The sequence below is a fragment of the Macadamia integrifolia genome, unplaced genomic scaffold (assembly GCF_013358625.1).
Source record: "Macadamia integrifolia cultivar HAES 741 unplaced genomic scaffold, SCU_Mint_v3 scaffold2054, whole genome shotgun sequence".
Lineage (NCBI taxonomy): Eukaryota > Viridiplantae > Streptophyta > Magnoliopsida > Proteales > Proteaceae > Macadamia > Macadamia integrifolia.
The window spans coordinates 46948-64947 of record NW_024868484.1 but is presented as its reverse complement, the minus strand read 5'-3'; the positions used below and the strand labels follow the sequence as shown (position 1 = coordinate 64947).

Genomic DNA, 18000 nt, shown 5'->3' with positions numbered 1-18000 from the left:
GGGGGGGGGGGGGAATGTCGGTGATGAATGTCCCAAAAATGGCCATTAAATTGGAAAGAAAGACAATGAAAAGGGAGAAACCAACTATTGGATATGGGATATGGGATATGGAATCTGGAAACTGGATGGAAGGAACCCTATGCAAATAAAGCTTACAAAGTTACAACAAGCTCACCCCATACGCACGCACCCACCCACCCACCCTCCCTCAGCCTCCCTTTAAAGAGTTACACAGAGTCCCATATGATTTTTCTTTCAAAAAAGGGAAGAAGAAAATTTCAACCCACCCATTATGCCTTAAGTTTGTCAGTTTCCTTCTTTCAGGGCATGGGTATTGGGGACTGTGGGAGTAGTAAAACTTAGGATTACCTGTTGTTTCCTTTTAATTTTTATCGTCTTCTCACTCTTTTACAAATGCCTTCTCTTGTCGTGGCTTCTCTGTTTCTAATTTTTGTGAGAAATGGTAAATGATCTGAGCTGGGTACCCATTCTTGGAAATTATTTACCATTCAATGAATCCAATGCCCAGCTAAAATTTCTTGTTAATCAAAAATAAAATAAAATAAAATAAAAGACAAAAAAAGTAGTTGGACGATTTCGACCGTTCAATCTGTGTGCCACTTTTCTTCTTATTCAGCTTTTCCCATAGCTCTTGAGATTATTGTGGGTCTTACCTCATTTTTCTAGAGAGAGAGAGAGAGGTCCTTGGGGATATTTATTCAATTTCTTCTCCATTGGCAAGTGAACAGCAACCTTCATCTTTTAATTGACTCAATTCTGTTTGACCCAAAAAATTGAAAGCATGAGAAGGTTTGGATGTGTTGCCAATTTTAAATGGGAAATGGATATAATCTAAGGTGTATATTCAACATCGTACGATTTGTGCCGTTGCATTCCCTGCATATGACCTTAGGGCAAATTGAATTTTGAATCACTTTTTTTTTTTCTTCAGATTGGTGGTATTGATATGGATGTGTTGCCAACCTTAGCAACATGGTTAGCTAATATCCGTTGTATTAGGTTCTGAAATTTGGTGGACGTTCTCTCATCCTCTATCTAGTTATACGGTGCCGATCCCACACACGGTATGGTTCTCATACCATTGGCAAAAAATAAAAAAAAAATATTCGTGCAAAAACCTGATCCGTTCTCAAACAGTCGAACAAATTGGCAATATAAGGCATAATTGAATTAAAACATATAATTTGACATGTAGCCAATCAATAAATTCAAACGATTGAAAACTCCCACAACATTAACCTTGCAGTCAAAATTATGTGCGATTTCAAGTTAAGCTCGCAAAACATCTGCCAAGGATTTAGTTACTAGTATCGACATAACAATACGATATTGATACAGATTGGACCGACTGGCTTTGAATAATTTTTTACAGTTTTACGTTTGAACTGATACTGATAATCTGAATCGATCAGATACCGATAGCTGATATCAATATAATACCACCGATACAACTGACCCACTACCAATACCTAAAATCATGCTGCTGTGACATTTTTGCTTTCTTTTGTTCCCTCCTCTCTTTATTTCAATGTCTCTCAATCAATTTCATACTAGTTCTTCTTGCCTGCCTAAGTTGAAATTAATAGCTATTTAAGTACCCACCTTCCTCCCCTCACGCGGAAACAAAGAGACTAGCTTAGCTATCTGATGTACCCACATTCCTTTCCCCCCTTACCCCACGCGGAAACAAAGAGATAATGAAATTGATACCTGATAGCATTAAAAAAAAAAAAAGTTACTAACATACCACACCAAAGTTTCCCTCACCTGTAAAGTCATTTTAGAGCCATCCACAAAATCTTTTCAATTTTTACTTGGGTTATTATTTGAATTTTATTTGCAGCTAAAAAATTGCATTTGGAGGGAGAAGAGGAGAGGTGGGGGGAGGGAGGAGAGGAGAGGAGAGGAGAGGAGAGGGAGGGGGTTTGGTGAAATACTTGTTTGCATAGCTACATAATGAGATAATATTGTGTATCAAATTGGGACCCAAAGCTTGGGTAGCTGTGAGAGAAACAGAGGGAGAATGGATGGGGCCATGGAGGCCCAAGTTCCGAAAGAGATCGGTGTGATGGTGGGGGGCTTATGCGGCCACTTTCTTCAATTTCATCATTTGAAGCTTAGCAGCCACCCGACCAATGAAAAAGCGCCAACTGTCACCGTTCTTATCATAGGCATTCTTTTGTCAAAAGAATGCCGCGCACGTAGGGCTTTCTAAACACCCTTTTAAGCCCAAAAGCAAATGAGGAATCATTAAGAACTAAATATTCAATGAAAGAATCATAAGAGATCCCTTCCTTGGCTAGTCATCCAACTACTTAGTAACCCTCTACATTCAACCATAGACGTTGGGCTCTAGGCTATTCTCAATTTTTCTCCATTTTCTTCCTCTCACTTTCTCTCTCTCTCTTTCTTCTTTTAAGTTTATACTTCATTTCTTGGCCTACCTATATAGAAATACTCATTGTAGTTGTTGAAAAGTTAGAAAAACCACACTGATCTTATGTATCTTGCAATGTTATAGCCTTGGGGTTCAATATTTTAGTAAGAGTGGACCAACCAATACAAAGCACTGATATTGCTGTTTCTCAATTCAACATATCAAGTCATATCAATATCATGTCTTATTAGTTAAATGTCCTACTCTTATAACAATACTATATTTTCATTTCAAATTAGAAACTATATGGTTTCAGAAGTAGACATCCCATGACTAGTCATAACATCAGCTTACACTGAAGGAGACATATCCTTAGATTGAAAATCTTTCAAACCATGCTTCTCAATCTCAGAACAAGAGAGGGAAATCAAGAATTTCTCAAAACACTGCATATCGAAAGCTTAGACTAAACATAGTAATGTAAACAGTAAGCTGATAAACATGTTTGTTCTCCAACTTAACGGAAAGGAAAACTGTTTGTCTGAGACAACTTACTTTTAAGCTTTAGGTAGAACATGCTATAAATGCCTCTTAATTTCAGGCTACTTTTTAATCCATATAGTAGATTGGGTACTGTAACAAAGATTTTTTAACTACTTTTCAAGTGCAGTCTCACTTTAGACCCGGATGTTTAGAGAGAGAAAGGGTTCAAAAACATTATAATTCCAGTGATAAAACAATATAAAGTCACCTGTTTTGTTGAAAAGGAGAATAATTTGTCTGGAGAAGTCTTAACTTTGCTTTACTTTTAATTACATTATGTCTAAACTTTTCTAAAATTTTCAAATCAAATATTTTATTTTTCTTTCTGTTTGTGTGATATGATATTTAATATACCAATCCATGAATGCTAGATTGGAAAAAAAGAAAGAAAGAAAGAAAGAAAAAATCCCCTATTTTTTGTTTCGGAAAAGTTTAGCAGTATAGCACTTAATTAGGTGTGGTGTCTGTTCATGAAAGTAAGTAAACTATAGCAGAGATAAGGCATACCCATGAAGAAACTAGATAAAGAAAGGGGGTCTTGTGTTCTAAAATAAAGCTTGATGTAGATCAAAGCAGAGCAAAAGGCAGTACTTTTAATTTTTCCTTTTCCTTTTTTCAAATGAAAAAGCAAAAAAAAATTGGTATTTTGTGTGGGAAATATTCTTTGATTCCAAGTAGAAAAGATAACAAGAAAAGGCCCTACATGTGGAGCTTACCATATTTAAGTATAGCTCATTTTTATCTTTATATGGGTGTTAGGTTCTTTGCTTGGGATTCCTACATCCGTGTGGGTACACTTTTCGATATTTGAGTCACCTTTTCAAGGGTGATCTTCAGTTCATCCTTTCCTACTTTTCCCTACAAAACACGCTCTTGTACATGAAAGTATATTGGCATCCTATGTTCTTCATATTCTTTCTACTTGACTCTTCTTGTTCTAATGCATTTGGGCTTACTCAGATTCCTCCTGTGATCACTATTTCTTAATGAACTCTTTCATAACTTTAAGGGATTTAGATTATATACACAAGCTTCTGTGCTCTAATAAACAAACAAAAACACTCCCCAAGATAACCAATAAGACACAAAATGAGAAAGCATTGTAGACTATAATCATGTACAATTGTCATTATCTTTAATGGGTTACTGTTACAATTAGTGGTTCCCGCTAGTTTTTGAAATTAAATAGTGTTAGTGTGGTGGATGAGTCAAGAACACATAGGGTTTCTCACAACTTGATCGGATGACCTCACTTAGATTTGTCCTCTAAAATATATCAATAACAAGTTACTGCAAACAAATCTCTGCTTCTGTTAAAGGTGCAATCTAGAACAGTGCAAAAGTGTTTCATCAGTAAAAACTATGTTTGCATTAGTGTGAAGCTATGATACTCTGCATGATGGTTGCATGGATGCTCTTGTTTCTGATGAGCCTGATCGATGAACCTCTATATCAACAGTTCATCGTGAATATGATCAAGTCTATCTGTTTTAGACAATTGAAGAAAACAGAACTGTTCCATTGATGTAACCATACAGAACATGAGCATTTGTCCTGGAATGAATTCTTGAGTTCATTATGGACCCTACATAGGAGATTTTGATCACAGAGATTGAATAGTTATAACCATTTGATGCTGTCATTCATTAGCTGAAAGATCTCCAAAGCAAAACCATTGGATTTTCTGCGAACCCTTCAAGCTGGATAAGCACCTCTGGTTTTTTCTTTAGAACAGATACAATATATAACAAAGTGGGATGCTAAATCATTCCACCAAAGCTTTTAGTTCAATTACTTGACAAATTTATAAGAAAGTGGTACACTTCATACAGTACTACGTTTCTTCATATTTTCAGACTAAAAAAATCTTTGTCTTTTAATAATGACAAAATATTAACATAAACATTTGAACACTAGTGATGATTACCAGCTAATTAAAATGAGATATACAAACATGTCATTATCATTTCAGAGAGCCGCTCCTCACCATTTATTGTGTTAAGGCCAACTCCAACCTGATATTTACCGATCCCCTTTTCCTTTACAGCAACTGAGAGGGGTCCCTAAAACAAAACCTGCAAAGAAACTGAGAAGGGAGCACTTCCAGCAACCTCTTTACCATATTTCAATAAAGAAGTGTTCATGAAAGAACTCAATTGATCGGGCCAACCACTCTGGCTCCAAACTTCCAACTATGACCAGATATCACCACATTCTCTCTGTGATCCAGGTCGCCTCACTCAAAGATCAGAGTCCTGGCTTTTCTTTTTTATATGGTACAATAAATGAAAGAGAAAAAAAAAAAAATGAACAGCCAACATGGTCAAAAGTCTCTAGTTTGAGTCAGTAACCAGATACCAGATCTTTTAGATTTTAGAATCAGGTTTTTCTTAGAAATTTATCTTTTTAGAGTGATTATATGAGTGGATTAGCACCATATCAAAACATGGTAAAGGAGTTTCAGAAGACACCAATTGGAGTCCCACTTAAGAGATTTTGCTAGGGAAATCATCTGATCTTGACAGCCAGATCAATGATCTTGTCTTTGATATTAGTAGCAGAGTTTCAACGTCGTACAAGAATCTGCTAGAAGGGGGAGGTCATGTGCAAGTTTTCCTCTTCCTCTACTCTGGGTATATATGTTGGTAAATTTATGAACGATTATGGAGTGGGGGATTGGAGGGTACAGCACAGCTTTAAGAACCCTGTTCATTCACGCCTTAACTAATAAGATTGGGCATGGTATGATAAGAAAAAGGATAGTGAAGGCTAGGAATGAACTGTCTCTTTAGCTTTCTATTTTTGTCAGGTCCTAAGGTCCATTTATCCTTGAATGAGAGAAGTGATTGCTTTGAACTTCTAATCTTTACATGCAAGCCCCTAGTGCTTGAGTAAGATTCCCTTCAAACTTCAATGTCCCATCCCATGGACCCATCTTTGTATTCTGTATTCATTCATGATTATAAAAGTTGGCAATTCAGGTTTTCTTTTCGAGAGCAAGTTGAGAAGAGCTCGTGACTTGCATTTGCAACACAAAGATGGAAGAGCCAACACCAACAGCCAGCTTGGGGTGAGCCATGCTGCCTTTGTTGTGTTGGAGGTCTCATAGCGATTAGACAGGGTTCACCTTGTTGAGATGTTGGGAGTCTTGGTGCCTTCAAATACTTGAGGATCTATTTCCACTTAATGGTTTAAGGTTTTGGGTAGGACCCTCCAATATGATATTAGAGCCTAAGTTGTCTGTCCACATGTAGAAGAGCCTATTATACCGAAACTACATGTGAGAAGGAGTGTTGAGTTCTGGAACCACGTCAGTTTCTTCACATATTTGATACCTTCGTATATTTGAAAAGCTATCTCCACTTAATGCCTTAAGATTTTGGGTTAGACCCTCCAACACGATGGCATTGGGCTTAGCTGGGTTTGACTGGTAGTTTTTTGGGGGGTAAAAACTGGTAGTTCTAAACCAACAAGCTCAGGGGCTGCCATAGACCAGAAACAAGGTCACCCTGAACCATCCAACCAATTTTTAACTTTTTAAGGCCCGGCATTTTGGCTTAATGATGAGACCCTGGTGATTACCTGGATTGTACGGCCAACGTGATCAGTACTGTTCCTTGGATCACAGGCACATTGGGATGGCAGGAAAGACTTGGGGTTCAAGCAGTAAACGATACAAAATTGTTTCTATAGCACTTGCTATGGCATCTGTGGTTCTGTGTGGTATAAATTTTTGAACCTCTCTTCTGCATAGTTTTCATTCACATGCGATGGGTAACAGAAGGATAATAATGACCAACAATTCAGTGCTGAATCATAGATTGCAAGGTTATTTAAAGAAACACCTATAGATATCAACAATGAGCGGCACAATGCTGATAACTAATGTGTGCTTGAAGAAACACTAAGCATCCTTTGTTTTCTAGCGATGACGACGAGTTTTCTGCAACAAAATGGGAATAGATTGCAAGTGTCCCCTAGTAGAAGAGAAAATTCCATTTAAAAAGATGGGAAGAAGTAGAGGAAACTTAGTACCGCCCTGAGCTATCGATGAGCTATTTCATAAGTTGATCTGTGTACATACATTACTGAGAATGATTTTAAGGCACTCTCCTACATTTCGATATCTTACATAATAATTTGAACCTCCAAAAGAGTATCCTTAGGTTCACCCTGTAAATCCTTTCTGATTCTTCAATAGATTGAGATCATGCAATATGTTACCAGGTAGAGAGTCTGAATACACCTATTGAGGATTTCTCCTTTGTATCCAATTCCCACCCCCCTGATTGTTTCTTTTCAACTGTTTATTTTCTGTTACTGTTTCTGTTATCCTTTTGTGACTGTAGTTTAATCCTGAAATTGGTTTTGCTGCTCTACCTTCACATTAGTTGTACTCATACTCCATTAGCATGACAGATCATTTTGTCGAATTCAAGAAGCACAACTGCCATGAAATCTGTCTCGAGAAACGTAAATTGTTCTTCCACAAAAATAGGTTGGAAGTTGGAACACACCCATTGAAAAGGATTACAATAACCACCGAAAGGGTAGAGGTAATCCTTCTTCTGTGGCATCCAGTTGCAGAAGCTTCACAAAGGAAGGTCTGGATGATAATACTGCAAATTGAGATTGAGAAAGTGCAAAAGCAACATAAGCTGATATCAAGGACTTACTTGGAGCTTGTGAGGTTTACTTCATTACCACCTATCCTAAGTACATAGAATCTCCATAATTTTGATAATAATAATAAAAAAAAAAATCCATAAAAAAAACAGTAATTTGGAGAACTTGTGTCCACCAAAGCATTAAGAAACAGGAAGACACTGACAAGAGGAGAGGAAGATGCAAATGGATCCTTCAAACAGCTTAGTTAACACCGATCACCGAGCTAGCTTTGGCCATGACATTCACTGTAACAGGTAAATGAAAGATGTTTTTTCTTACATAATTAAGATTAAGCACTGTAAAATACCTTTGTTTTCATAGTTAGCAAGAACCCCAGATCCTCAAAGAGATTATAAATTCCCCTGAAACTCCAAATTACAGTTCACCAAGAAACCCAAACCACAAAGATCAACTTATATTGCAAACAAATGTGATATAATTAATATGGTAGCAAGAAAATCTACACTTCCCATTCCCCATTTTCGCTTAATTAAGCCCAAAAGAAAAGAAAATAAGAACAGGGGTTTAGAAAAAATAAATCACATAATCACATTACTCTCAAAGAGGATGTTTCCATGACCAAATGAATCAAAATCCTCTAGGTGTAGCTTCATTCACCTCCATAACCGGAGATTTACCAGCCATGGAAAGGCAGTAATCTGCAATTTCCCTAAATTTGGGTACACTTCTAAGGTCCACCTTCGTCCCATCTTTCAGAGTAATAATAATATCACCCCATTCTCCAATAAAACGTGGAACCACTTGAACGTCCTTTATCACTTTGTAAGAAAAATCACTCCGGTCTTGGCCAGTTAGACCTGAAATAACTGTGACTCTCAAATTGGTGAACCTGTATCTCAGAAAGAAAGCCCTTGAAACCGCCGCTAAAGTCAAAGGCAACCAGAGAAGAGTGAAACCCAGAAGGAGGTTAGCGACGAGATCTCCATAGTGAGCTCCACCATCGAAGAAGATGGTTTCCTCTGTGGGCTTGGAAGGCATCTTGAGGGTAGGCTTGTTGGTTGGAGAGGAGACGAAGAGTTTAGTGGTGGGTCTGATAGTTGTAGAGGTGGGTTTAGAGGGGAAGCCAGTTGGAGTTAATTTAGAGTAGAATTTAGTGGAGAATTGCAGGGTTGGAGTGGTAAAGGAATGGTGGGAGAGGATTGGAGTCGAAGCCATGGGTTTATCTCATCTGTTTCAGAGAGCATCAGTGGCAGTCGGGTTGTTGAAGAAGTGAAACATTTGTCTTTCTCCCCCATAATCCATATCCATTCGTTGCCTAATAGGAGAGGGGAGCTGTGAATCCGGATAGCAGGAAATATCCTGCGACACGTGTAGCAGCAAAATTTCATCCTGGCCAATAGGCAATGAGCCACAGGAATAAAATGACGATTTCTCACATGAAAGCCGTTAGATTGGAATCTGACATTAGTCAGTATTGAATACTGACCGTGGTGGTTGTTTTCAAAGCACAACGACCAATTTCCCTGTAAGCATCAAGACTAATCTTTTAGATCCGAGGTCAGTTCTGGGCTGGGCCTCAACTTCGGGCATTTTGGGCAGCAAAAAGATGGTATCTCAGTTAGCCCAATCAAGTAAGGCCTATAAGAATATGGGCCTTCAAATGTAGCCCTAACCTAAACCCCATAACTGCAGAATTACCTTCTCATTGGCAGACCCAATTGCCCCTGCTTGAGAATGATTGATTCCAAGCAATAGGTGAGCATATGGTTTAGGGTTAAGAGGTTTAAGTTTTAGGCTTTAGGGTTTCCCTTTATTTGGATTGATTGGCACCAGGTGCCTTTGTTATCCAGATCATTCACGTTTGAGATCTTCAACAACCTATCAAGTGCCCTTTCAATTAGAAGGGTCTTCATGAGAAAATAAGCACATATTGGCCCATGAACTCCTCACTTGAGAAGCTAGGGCCTTGCGTATCTTCTGCACAGTACCAGATTTGTCCGCATCTTCATGCTATGCCTATCACATAATTACTTACCTGTGTGAGTTCATTCTAACATGCAGATTGCAGAATATTGGTGGGCCTACAGTATCTTGAAGATCACATTGACTCAAGGAGATTGGTCGTGTGGGTGGGCCCAAATTGTTTAATGGGACAAAACAACTAATTAAAAAGAAGAAAATAGTGGATGAATAAGACTATTAGACTAGGGTGGGGATAAAGATCAGAATTTCCTTGAGAAGATATGCAATGGGCTCCCGGGTCATCCCATAAACTTAGTGGGCTCATGAACACAGCATTGTGCCCGTCCATAAGCACTGATCTCCATTTAATCTTTACAAACGGCCCACTATAATCATTATAGGCCCAGCCCAATTAGAATAAATAGAAGATTAGGAAGAGAAATGGATGGATGGATCGATCATCAGTATTGTTTCTTCATCAGATAGAAGTAAAACTTAGCATAATAAATAGGGGAAGGTGGAGCCAAGTTGTCGCTAAAATTTGAACCTTTTGACCTGCCAACTACTAGATCATGTGGTCAATGGAGGTGCAACTCCATCAGATTTGCAAGCCACTCATTAATTAAATTGGACCCACAAACAAAATAAATTAGTATGGGTGGGAAAAAAAAATATTATAGATAAGCTTTCAATCATCATAATATTTTCAATTTTGTTCATGATTTTCTCTTACAGTAGACAAGGCAGGAAAATTAAATTTCCTCAACTGATTCTAGGGGTGCTATCAAGCAAGTTAATGTTAACTGGTCAAGAGTTTCACCAAAAAAAATAATAATAATAATTGGTCAAGAGTCATGTAAGCTCAACTAAGCTTAAAAATACTTGGCTAGTTCTTAGCCATTCCAATTCTTCTTGTAATTATTGACTCTACAAAGTCAATAAAAACTTGATGACAAGTCATGAAAGAACATCTTGATCCATGTGTGTCTGTTTTTGTGTTGAGAGAGAGAGAGAGAGAGAGAGAGAGAGAGATTGGATCAGCTGAGGTTGATCCAAATCCAATCCTTGTACGAAAACTAAAATCAGGTTTATTAGGACCACTTCTCCACCGACCGGTCAGGACCTATTTGAATTTCAATTCTATGTTTTCAATCCTGGGGAGGAAGTAAGCATCTTCTTTTTTTTTTTTTTTTAGTACGTTGTTATTATTATATATTTTTATTCGTTATCCTCCTTAAAAAAAGGAAAAAAGAGTTCAACTGGTCAAGATCACAGCATCGGGTTAGGTCAAACCAAACTCAGGCTAAGCCTAATAGTACATCAATTGTTTGTTGGCGGGGCAAAAATGAAAATAAATAGTCTTATTAATAAATCAAGTTTGATGGACATACATATCCAACAATGCCTTATGCTTGGCTCAAGCTCAGCTCATCGCTCAGGCCCTAGCTATTCCAAACTCCAAACTACGGGCCAAGTTGAGCCTTGGTGTACATTCTTTTTTGTTTTTTTTCGAATTATACTTAATGCTAATAATGATTGCATCCTATTAAAATTCAAAGCACCATTACCACCCCACTCGCCAACCCAACCAAAAAGGGCAAGAACGTTTTGTAGTCATGTGGTTCCTTTGTTAGTGTAAGACCAATGAGAGAATGCACATAGATATCAACAAGAGTGAATTTATCGTATTTCACAAGGGTGAGATTTCATTTCACCCTCTTCATGTTTAGGTGCGGAGGCTGCGCAATTAGTAGAAAATAAAAATTAAATAAATAAATAAATAAATAACAGGCGTTGACCAACAGCTCTTTCATGAGGGAATGGAGCTGGGTGAGTTATTAAACAAAAGTGTATAATACACCCACAATCCAGGTTAGTTAACAACCCACGATCTTCTTGTCATAAGGATCACGAACATGGCGGCTATTGGCTGATTCCTATTTATCATAATCCCATTCTATATATTTTTTATCAAACCGTCCACCTGGCCATTATAAGCAGCATCTATTTGACTTATTAGTTTTCATAATTAATTAAAGAGCTTCTTCTTTCAGCCTTTATTAAGGTTAGAATTGCCGCATCCTATGTTACTCATCCTCTCCCCACCAAAGGGAAGGGGATTTATATAATAATATAAACCAATTGCTCAACTCTCCAATATGATTATTAATTAGGTTCTTAGAGTACTACTCCATATATATCACCGAATATAGCATCTCTGAATCTCCTTCATATGCTCACCACCATAGACAGATATAACGGTTACAGAAACCATTAATTATTAACAACACTAAACTACCTACTATGCTCATCCACCCCTCATTGTCAACAACCATAACATGCAAATCCCATACTTCACCTCTACCTTATCACTTATTTATATTTCTGGGTTATCTCTTAAGAAAGAAAAACCATCCAACTCGAGCTATAATAATATTCCAATGAAAAAAAAAAAAATTTTTTGAGTATTTATTGAAAATATTATCCCAATGAAGTAAGGAACTTATATTAGGGTTTTGAAGGATATATCCTATCTATATTTGGTTATGCAAGGTTAGTGAGTTCAAATTATTTGCAATGAGCGATGAGGTGCAATAAGTATCTAAAATTTGAGAGAACTCACAATAATGCACCTCAACCATTAAATGCTCACTACACCTTAACGCCTCACCTTTGTAAAGTATAAGTATAACTTGTAATGAAAGCATTTTCTATATATTATGATCAAGTGTCTGATATGATATATATTTATACTTAATTAGATATGACGATCGAACTTCTTACACATTGGCATAGTCATGTGACTACAGTAAGTTGGTTACATTATTGTTACATGGGTCTTGATAACATGTATATGCACCTATAAAAGTATCCTACGGTGGTCCATCCCTAACATAACTAACTGCTAAGCATTGCCTTAAGGCATCGTTTGACAACATTCCGTTTTTGTCATTTGTATATTATTTTTGTTCTAAAAAACGGAGAAACAACCTAAAAAGCGTATGATAAAGTTGTTCCGTTTCACACGTTTCTAGAAACATAAATCAAAATTTATGCCTATTTACAATTCTAAAAGTGATAAATCAAAATTTATGTCTATTTACAATTCTAAAAATGATTTTGACGACGTTTGTTTCATCGTTTTTGAGAGAGAGAGAAAAAAAAAAAAGTTGTTGTACTCGATAAATCTCTCAACTATTTAAATCTAAAAATAGACAATCGAACCCTCTCTCCCTTTTTGGCATCCAATGATATTATTGGGGTTTTTAGTGGCATTATACCTGTAAAAAATATTTCTAGAAATAAAATTATCAAACATCAAAAAATTCTTTTTTATTTTTAAAATATAAAAAATCATTTTTACTTTGAAATAGAAACAATAGAAACATTATCAAACGATACCTAAATGTCTAAGTTTGACCATTGGCTATTATATTTAGTGTTGAGAAATGCATGCTTTACTGTGTTTCCACTGGTACGTTTGATGCCAAGTCCCCACCTCCCACCTCCCAACCCATCCTGCCCAGTGACGTAAGCAGTCGATTCAGAGTGTCAGAGCACGTATAAATTAACCCTCCAATACAAACCAGTCACATAGATGCTACTGAAAAGGGTTTTCTTCATGCATTATGAGATACGACGATTGAAGGTCTCTCTCTTTCTCTCCCTTTTCTTCATGCATTATGAGATACGACGAATGAGGTCTCTCTCTCTCTCTCTCTCTCTCTGCATTGGTACTGTGTACAACCAGCGAGAGTACTAGTACTACTTACTCAGAGGCCACTGAAAAGGTTGTCATCACCCACGCATTATGAATTACGACGAAACGAATCTCCACTCTTTTCTGCATCAATGCCGCCCACTATTTCCAATAAATCCTGTGTGTGTGTGTGTGTGAGAGAGAGAGAGAGAGCTTCAGCTCCACTATTCATCGATGGTGGAGTTTTAATTTTCTTCTATGGCCACTAGTTGATACCCCCAAGTAAATATTTTGCTAGATGGCTGTCTTTATTTGAACTTACCATTTGAAGAGAGGTTGATGAGGGTTAGATCATAGATATTCACAAAATCAGAGGACCAGCTAAACTCCGACATTAGAGGGAGAAATAGACCAACCAAACCCATAAGAAAAACTTAGAAGGGTATGGCCATCTAGCTAGGATCCATGACAATTTTGAAACAGGAGACTGATTAAGGACATATAATATATATATACATTGTCAAGTGACTTAAAATCAAAGATGAAGTTGATGGGATGTGTTTGTTGTTTTGTAAGACTGGGGTCCATTGATGTCTTGTGGCTCTTTTGATGAGTCCTTTCCCAATTCAAAAGATGGCAGTCTTTTTGGGTACAAAAAGATGAATTCATGGTTCATCACTTGAACTTTTCCCCCCTTTTAATCCCTTTTTCCTTTCTCTTTTGATGTGAAAACTGAACTAATTCCTGTTTATCCCCTCATTCTTCTGTTTTTTTCCCCCATCAGGATGGTATATGTAGGTTACTGCATAAATACAAGTCGACGTGGGTACTCTCTAGAGAGAGAGAGAGAGAAACATGGTGGAAACTTGGGTGCCACTAAATAATGGGTGACAGTGGGTCACATGTAGCAGCAGCGGAACTCTTATCAAGAGAGCGTATCAGTCAGACTCAGTGTAGCTCTTTGGCGAAAAGAGGACATGTGGACTCAATTGTGGATACCTTCTCTGGTCACCATGAGATCAATTACCAACGTCTCCTTCACGAGAGCGACCGTTTCCAACCCCTCCTTGTTTTCTCCCCCTCTTTCTGTTTGTCTCCTTTCCTTCTTGGAATGTGTGCTTCGATTCTCTCTCTCTCTAAATTTCTTTCTTTCTAGACTCTCGTAGTCGACACTGTTCACCCCCCACCTAAGAACGTCACCTTGGATCCGCATTCAATATCTCTGTATTAATACCGTCAATTTAGGTTCTAACCATTGCCAAAAACTCCATTAAAACAGTCCCTAATCACAAAAGTGTTCCAAGATGAGATTTTTTCCTTTGATTAATAACATCGAGGTGCCAAGCAGATTTGGTACGGTTCACCCACTAACGACTAATCTATCCATTGTAATTATTTTAAATAAATAAACTCTTTCCTTACCTCACCTCATCATAAGAACTTTCTTCAAAGAGCTTGCAGACATGAGACATTGTATTGGAATTTGGAAAAAGAGATCTAGACATCAAAACCAATGAAAAAAAAAATTAAATAAATCAAATCATGAGTTGGAGAGAAAAATCCTTTCTTTATTTCACTGCCCATGGTAGAACTGAAAGCCAATCACTACCACAGGTAATCTTAACTTAGATTGCTTCCACATCTCTTAAATATCAAGTAAAGAAGATAGAGTTTAACGATTCAAAGATGCAGAGAGTCCTTTTTCTTGTGAAATCATCATCTTCAGCCCATCTGGAATTTAATTACCCTTTTTTTTCTATTCTATACACCAATCTAAAAGACTTTCTGAGACATTTCAGTCCAAGATAAATTGGCCAAGCACAACAAATCTCTGTACTTCATTCATTTCAAGGCCGAAAGCCACCGCCGCCGCAAATGCAAATTGGGTCCCCGTCGATTGTGAACACAGATATAATTAGGTCCAGATTCAATGGAAATGGTTCTGCTCCGGCCATGGCCATAATCCGGGTTGATCGTCAATGCTGCAGAACATGTTGCAGAAGCTCTCATCTTGAACGGTAGTTTGTTCCATCTTTTGGCAATGGAGGTCTGGCCTTGATGAGTTTTGGAGGAATTGGGTCATAGTCGCTGGCCTGATAGAAGCTGGGAAGAGTGGTCTGCTTGGGTGGGACGATAGAGGACTATCGATTGCTGGTGTTCTTGAGATATCTAAGTTGATGTCAGAGCTGTTATCACTCCTATTGCTGCAAGAACCCTCAGTTTCTTTATTGAGGTTGATTAATTCAGTTGGTTCCCTACTTCTAAGAGCCAATATCTGCACCCAATCAGTATATTAAGTAAATCATTAATGAAAAAAAAAAAAAAAAACCCCAACTCAACTTCATCCACAGCAACTGACAACTATGTTCATTCCCAATCATTTGACCCCAATAAAGTATAGATAGTAGCAAGGATTAATTTCAGTCTTTTATTAAGACTCATGACCATGACCATGATTATATTCGGGTTCCATGGGAAGGTGGAATAATAATCTCACATCAGAAATGAGTACCGAAGAGACTTATAGAATGAATTCTATACCCAAGTCCCTAACAGATTTGATTTTTTTTATCAATCTAATCCAAAATAAGGAGGAGTTGATTTGATAGGGCAAGAAATAAAGAAACTAAACCCCAAGTGTTCTGTAGAAAATCATGATTTCAGGATCTATCAAAAAGTTACAAATCAAAAATACCTTTTTCAGTTTGAAGAGAACATAAAAAGATCAACAGGCCCATGCATGATCAGAAAATTATCATTTCTCATCAATATGAGGTCAGCAATCTACTATCTTCAAACACCCCCCCCCCCCAAAAAAAAAAAAGTTGGTCTAGTATTTATTTTTCTAGGAAGCCCAACAATAGCTGTTCTCCTTTTTTGAGTGCTGATGAACCCAGTTAGAAAATCTTGAATTTCTATACTACCTTAAAGCCAAAGTACTAGATTTCTCTTCTCTTCTCAGGCATGAATTCAAAGACAAATCTAAGGAGCTCAAAGGGTACCTCGGCTTGAAGTTTCTTGTTCTGGGTTTGGAGGGTTTCATTATCGGCCTTAATTGCTTCGAACTGTCTTTTGAGGAGATCGTAGTCTTTCTCCAATTGCTTGGTCTTCCACCTGGCTCTCCTGTTCTGAAACCATATAGCGATCTGTCTTGGTTGCAGACCAAGAGCCCTAGCGAGCTGCATTTTCCTCTCAGGTTCAAGCTTGTTACCCAATTCAAAGTTCTTCTCAAGTGTCTTCACCTGTTCCATGTTAAGCCTCCTTTTCTTCTCTCCCACCTGTGATCCATCATCAGACAAATCATCTTCACCATTTGTTTCTTCACAAACGTCCACACCTGAAAATGACATGGATCTCCTCCCTAGAAATGACGCAACACCTGCACCACCCACAAACAATTGATACCCATTAAGGAATTGAACCTTTAAATGATAATGAGGATAAGATTCAGAGAGAGAAAGAGAAAGAGACCATGGAAGTCTTGAGGTGAGCAGGAGGGAAGGACAGGGTTGAGAGGTGTCGGAGCCTGGTGCTCCTCTTCATGTTGAGTTTGTAACATAAAATTGGCAGGGAAGAAGGCCATTCCATTGCAACTCATAGCTCAAGCTCAAGTTCTTCTTATCAGAATGAAAATCTGTGCTGACGATCCGACTTTCATGAGGAAATTGGTGTTCTAAGTAGAAAGAGGGAGAGGGAGAGAAGAATGAGCAAATGGGTTTGCAGAGGTAGAGATATTTGGAGTGAGAGAAAGAACGGCAGAGGTGTAATATATTACACCAAAGGGAACTGGAAAAAAAAAAAAGGGAGACGTAGAAAATAGTGCGGCTTTAGTCAAAAAAAAATTAAAAAAAGGGAAAGAAAATTGGGCGGTAGACAGGTTACAAGCTTTGTAGTCTCTTAAAGGTAAGTTAATTTTGTCTATTGCCCCCTTCTATAGAAGAGAGAGAGCTTTTTCTTCTTAAAATTATATCAGTTGGCAAATGATATACATTGTTTAATGAGTAGCATATGATGATAATTCAAATAGTTAGAAATTTTTTATAGGTTGTCTTGTGTTTCCACACTAACCAGGGGGGGTGAAAAAGGAGTGGCAAACTAATAAATTAAAAGGGTCTGAGATAGAGTCTGTTCTTTAGTTAAATTACTTTTTCCTTTGAGAAATTTGAATTTAGAGCTTCGTTTCTTAGAAAATTATTAAACATTTCAATATTTTATGTTGGGTTTTAGTGAAGATGGTGTTATATAACTTGGGGGAAATGAGAAAAAGGATGGTTCTATCTTTAGATTTTGAGGTGCAGAGAGAGAGAGATGGGCAGGAATCTAAGGATGGTCCAGTAAGGATGCAGGGGTTGCTACCTAACCCACCTACAGGTATCGTGCATCAGGAGGGCTTTTTCCCATCCATTATCCTCAGTATTAAGCAATAGGGAAGGGAGAGAAAAAGCCCTCACCTTATACTAACCCTACCGAGCTGGTATTTGTTTGTCTTTGTGCTCCTTGTGTCCACTCCATATAGACCCCACTCTGCCCCTCTCATCTTGCCAACTCTTCAAAACATCTCTCTCTCTCTCTCTCTCTCAACTACTTAGATCCTCCAACTATTCAATTTGAACAATACCCAAGTGACAATTTACATTGTACTACAAATATTCAGAAGGAAAGAAATTCCTTTGTTTCTGTTTTACAACCATCAAACTTGAGGCCTTCACCAATTTGTTTGGTTTGTTCTTCTTTTTCTAGTCCCATCACTTTCCAATTATATTTTCTT

At 37.6% G+C, this 18000-nt stretch overlaps 2 protein-coding genes across 2 annotated transcripts; both read right to left on the bottom strand.

Moving 5' to 3' along the window:
- Nucleotides 1-8006: 8006 nt before the first annotated feature.
- On the bottom strand, nt 8007-8884 carry LOC122065582. The gene has a single exon (XM_042629401.1). It carries the CDS (start codon nt 8783-8785, stop codon nt 8198-8200), a length of 588 nt encoding a protein of 195 aa, XP_042485335.1. The 5' UTR covers nt 8786-8884; the 3' UTR covers nt 8007-8197.
- A 5895-nt stretch (nt 8885-14779) lies between these two features.
- Nucleotides 14780-16999, bottom strand: LOC122065580 (homeobox-leucine zipper protein ATHB-13-like). The gene is made up of 3 exons (XM_042629400.1): nt 16704-16999; nt 16235-16611; nt 14780-15507 (listed from the first exon to the last, which is right to left on the bottom strand). Exons 1-3 carry the CDS (start codon nt 16828-16830, stop codon nt 15160-15162), a joined length of 852 nt encoding a protein of 283 aa, XP_042485334.1. The 5' UTR covers nt 16831-16999; the 3' UTR covers nt 14780-15159.
- Between the last annotated feature and the right edge of the window lie 1001 nt (nt 17000-18000).